The 4,465-nt window shown below is 55.8% G+C and overlaps 1 protein-coding gene across 4 annotated transcripts in view; it reads right to left on the bottom strand.

The window, feature by feature from the left end:
• UBE3C (ubiquitin protein ligase E3C) overlaps nt 1-3,340 on the bottom strand; it is a 91,152-nt gene extending 87,812 nt beyond the window's left edge. For all 4 annotated transcript variants that reach the window (XM_019659097.1, XM_019659098.1, XM_019659099.1 and 1 more), the window contains exon 1: nt 3,150-3,340. In XM_019659097.1, the coding sequence (XP_019514642.1) occupies nt 3,150-3,215 (66 nt within the window). In that variant the 5' untranslated portion in view covers nt 3,216-3,340. The remainder of the gene's footprint in view (nt 1-3,149) is intronic.
• Between the last annotated feature and the right edge of the window lie 1,125 nt (nt 3,341-4,465).

Genomic DNA, 4,465 nt, shown 5'->3' with positions numbered 1-4,465 from the left:
TCAAGAGTTTGAGCTCTGAGCAACAGCGGTTCGAGTCAGCCCGAGCTGAGCAGCCGTGAGCTGCCAACAGGTGGCGGGATGGCTCAGCTAAAAAAAAAAATTTCTGTATCCACATCCATTTCTTTCCTTTAAATCTCAAACACTTCCCCTCTTTTGCTCACACCTGATTCTTCCCACTCTTGCCTCGTCCAGGACTCTGAAAGCCTGCAAGCCTCCCTCCCCTAAACTTGCTCAGTTTCTCCCATCCAAAAAAAAAAAAACCTTCCTCAGACCCCGGTTGAATCTCCTTCCCTCTGGTCCTTCTCAGTGTGCTGCTCTGACAGCCCTGGGACGCGCTCCCTCTAATGTCACCAAGGTCTTCCTGTTGTGAGTCTCTACTCACTGCATCCCTGCAGCACTTGGACTGTGGTCACTCCCTCACCCCCGGCTCCTCAGGAGTCACCTCACTGACAAAATGCTGCGATCCCCCACATGTTCCACCTGTCCTAAACGCCATGCCTCCTCCAGAGGCGACTTCAGTCTAAGTCACCTATCTGCTGCCAACCCCGGAGTCCATACATGTGCAGCCAACAGCCTGTTGGACATCCCCACCCGGGGCCACAGGATCCCAGGCACTCCATTCAGCAACCACCGCAGCCCTCACACCCGACATGCCCTGTCTGTGGCTGCAGCAAGGACCCCAACCCCACCCAGGCCAGAGTCCCCTCCTGAGAACTGGAACTGAGATCCAACGATCTCAGCCGGACACCTGAACTAAGAAACCACACACCACCAAGGTCACGTGCAGGTGAAAGAAGGCCAGTCTGCAGAGAGCCGAGAATGAAGGCGATGGCACAGCCCAGGGAGAAAGCCAGTAACCACCTTGGTGCTGGTGACTTGCCATCCGGATGTTTCTGTCCTTCCATTCTGGGAGATACCATCTTATCCTTCACTTACCTTTTTTTGGTTGTTGTTGTTACTAAGCCAGTTTCAGTGGATTCCTATACTTGTAACCAAATGACCTCTAAGGTATCCTTCTATGCACTACGAAGAAGGGGGGGGGGGGATGTCAATGAACTATGCCATCATGATGTATCCTGACTTCAGAAATATTAAAAAGTAGGAACCTGTGACTCAGAGTCATGGGATCCAGTACACACTTTCTCCACGTACACCCTTCCAGGTGCTGGGACACCCTTCCTGCTTCTCACCTCCCTAATTCCCCGGGTCCTTCAAGACTCAGCCCCAACCAACTCCAACCTTTCCTGGATCAGCTCAGGGAAATCAGACGTAGTAATTACTCTCTACTGTTATTTAACTTGGTTGTTTAAGTGGCATCTCCCCAACAAGACAATAATGAAGAGAGGACTTTCCCTTCAGTTTCAGATCCTACACAGCCTTTTCAGAAATAAACACTAAATATATTCACTTATTTTGAGAAAAAAAAGATGTATTTATTCAAAAGGAGGCACTATTCAGTTTTCCACTAAGCTCAAGAAAGAAGGGAAGATTTCAAATAATTTAAAAGATGGAGGTCATTATAACTTTTTGCTTTTTAATTGAGGGAAAGGCCTAAGCTACAGCCAATGAGAATTTAGGAAGATAAATGTAAGTAGCTAGCTGTTCAACAACACAGTTGTCAAGAAGCAAAATAAAAACTGCAGCGAAACTACATCCCCACTGGAACTGCCAAAATGACGGGCTGACAGTACTAAGTGTTGACAAGAAAGCCGAGCCGCTGCAGGCACGCCGCGGGGAGACTGGCCGTGTGCACTGGCGCCCCCGTGTCACGTAGGGCCCAGCATGAGTGCACACGCCTGCCGAGACATACATGACAAATGCCCATAAAAGCGGAACGATCCCTGCGGCGTGTTCACACAAGACGGTGGGTGCACCTCAGACGGGGTGGGGGCCAAAGCAGCCAGATGGGGAAAGAGAGACAAACTGTGTGCGACCCGCGCACAGACGTCCAACAGGCAAAACTAACGCGCGGTTCCAGATGGAACGGGAGTCGTCTCTGGGGGAGGACGGGAGGGAGGGGGGCCGGAGGGGCCCGAGCGCGCAGGGACTGAGCGGGGGTCACGGTCTGCTCGCCAGCAAACGCCTTCCCGCCGCGCCTACCTGCAGTCCCGCCCACACCCCTTCCCCGGGACGCTGCCCCCGCCCACGGGCCACCTTCTCAGGGGACTAGCCCTCCGCTGAGGGGCCAGCAGGTCGCACCCCCACCGTCGCCCAGCGGGCAGCCTGCAGCCGACGAGCGCCACGGGGGGCGCCAACGTCAGCCCCTCGGCTCCACCCAGCGCAGCTCCGCGACGGCTGCAGAGCCCCCGCGGGGAGGGGCTCCAGCGCCCCCGCCCCGCCCCCGCAGGCCCACCCCACGAGGACGTCCTCAGGCCCCCGAGTAAGCACGTACACGCAAGGTTTGTGACGCTGGCTGTGTGTTAAGTCTGCATCTCAAGAACAAGGAGAAAAAACGGTTCTGTGCAATAAAAAGCAAGATGCGCACTCTCCCCTTGAGCGTCCGGTCCAGCGACAGCCCGTTTCCCCAGAGAAGAGGCGCGTCCCTTGGCGGAGAGCGGGCTCAGCCCCGCGGGCCGGGCCACGCCACGCAGCGCCGCCTGTGGGGGGGTCACGGCGCCCCGGGAAGGGCCGTGGGCTCCGGGCGCGCCGCGAGTGCAGAGACACGGCGCTCGTCCCGCCTCATCCTAAGCAGCGACGCTCAGAATAATTATGTGGCTGATCGCGGCAGGAAGGAAAAGGCCCGGTTCGTTCTCGCCAGCAGCGCGTCCAGAAGGCCAGTCAGGGGTGGCTTTCCCGGCTCGTGGCCGCACACGCGGCCCCTCGGCGGCGCCGCCTCCGTTTCCGCCGCGGACAAACACAAACACGCCCTGTTTACGTCCTGCGACGGGAACCCCCCGCGGCGCGGAGCGTCCGCGGGCCGGCGGCGCCCCCCGTCAAGTGTGGCCGAGGATGCCGCGCTCGCGCCGGCGGAGCGGAAAGGCCGCCCGCCCTCCGCACGCTCGCGGGGCGACCCGGGGCCGGCCGTCACCGGCCCCCCTTCCGCACCTGCTCCCCCACGGGGAGCAGGTGACACCGCGGCCGGCCCCCGCCCGCCCCCGGGACCCCGCCCGCCGGGGGTCCAGACGCCCGGACGCGCAGGCCGCTCTTACCTTCCTGCTCGCGCCTCCGAGGGACACCTTGGGCCTCGTTTTGAAATCCCCTTCAAAACTAAACATCTTCACAGCTTATCCCATCTGGGAGGAGCCCGGGTCCTGAGAGCGGCGGGCGGGCGGCGGGGTCCCGGGGGACGGGGCGCCTGAGGGGGGTCTCCGGCGGCGAAGGCGAGGCCGCGCCGGGAAGCGACCCCNCTCATGGCAGCCCAGCTCCAGGTTGAGCTGTTGTTCAGCATCTTAGCTGTAGAGGGCAGTGTCACTGGCCCTCATATGTGGGATCCGAACAGGGGCCCTCTGGTGTCCCAAGCCAGCTCTTAACCAACGTGCCACTCGGCCGGCCCTCAACAAATCCATTTTAAAAGACTAGAAAAAAATGTACTCACATATTTCTAAGTGGTGGGTGGGGTTCCAAGTACGTAATTTTTCTTGATATATTTCAGTATACTTTAAATTTTCTATAATAAACATTACTTTGTAATCAGAAGAGCTCATTTTAAAATAAAGTATCCAAAGCAAAATGCAATAGTTTAAATTCCATTACCATAAATTCCAAGACTTTCTTTCCTTACACCACAATTGTGTGGTAAATGTGGTACTGTTTTAACAGCAAAACCCTGGAAACAACACTTAGGTACCCACCAATAGGAAAGTGGCTACGTGACAAAAACCACGTAGTAGAATAACAGCATCCAGGAAAAATAATTCCAAGGATCTAAAGGGGCTGGTATGAAATCATTATGAATTTAAGAGTGCTTAGAAAAAGGCATGCTCTCTCACTTTTGTTTAATTACGTTTAGACTAGTTCTCAACAGACATTGCAGATATTGAGCAAACTGGGAATAGTGAGGAAATTAGAGGAGTCTCAGTGAAAGACTTCACTATATGCTTTAGAAGGATCCCACTTTTGAGCTGGCCAAGTGGCTCGTTGGTTAAGAATTGGCTTGGGAGCGCTAGCTCTGAGCAGCAGGGCCACAGTTCAGATCCCACATGAGGGCCAGTGACACTGCCCTCTACAGCTAAGATGGTGAACAGCAGCTCAACCTGGAGCTGGGTTGCCATGAGTCGCCAGCGACATGTAGGCTGCAGTGGGGCTGCCATAAGCTACCTTGAGTGGCTGGCAGCCAGCGTGAGCTGCTGTGAGCCACCATAAGTGGCCATCCAGTGGCCAGAGACCGATCTGCCTCACCCGGGAAGAGAGCAATTATAATACCAACAATGGGTCAGTGAAGCGACGTCCTCCACAACTAGACTGAAGAACAAAAGGACAGCAACTTGTCTGTTCCCCTCCCCCAATTCCCCAATAAAATCTTAAA

This window comes from Hipposideros armiger, unplaced genomic scaffold, assembly GCF_001890085.2.
Source record: "Hipposideros armiger isolate ML-2016 unplaced genomic scaffold, ASM189008v1 scaffold_295, whole genome shotgun sequence".
NCBI lineage: Eukaryota > Metazoa > Chordata > Mammalia > Chiroptera > Hipposideridae > Hipposideros > Hipposideros armiger.
Note: the sequence above shows the minus strand (reverse complement) of the source record. Positions and strands in the feature narration are given on the sequence as shown.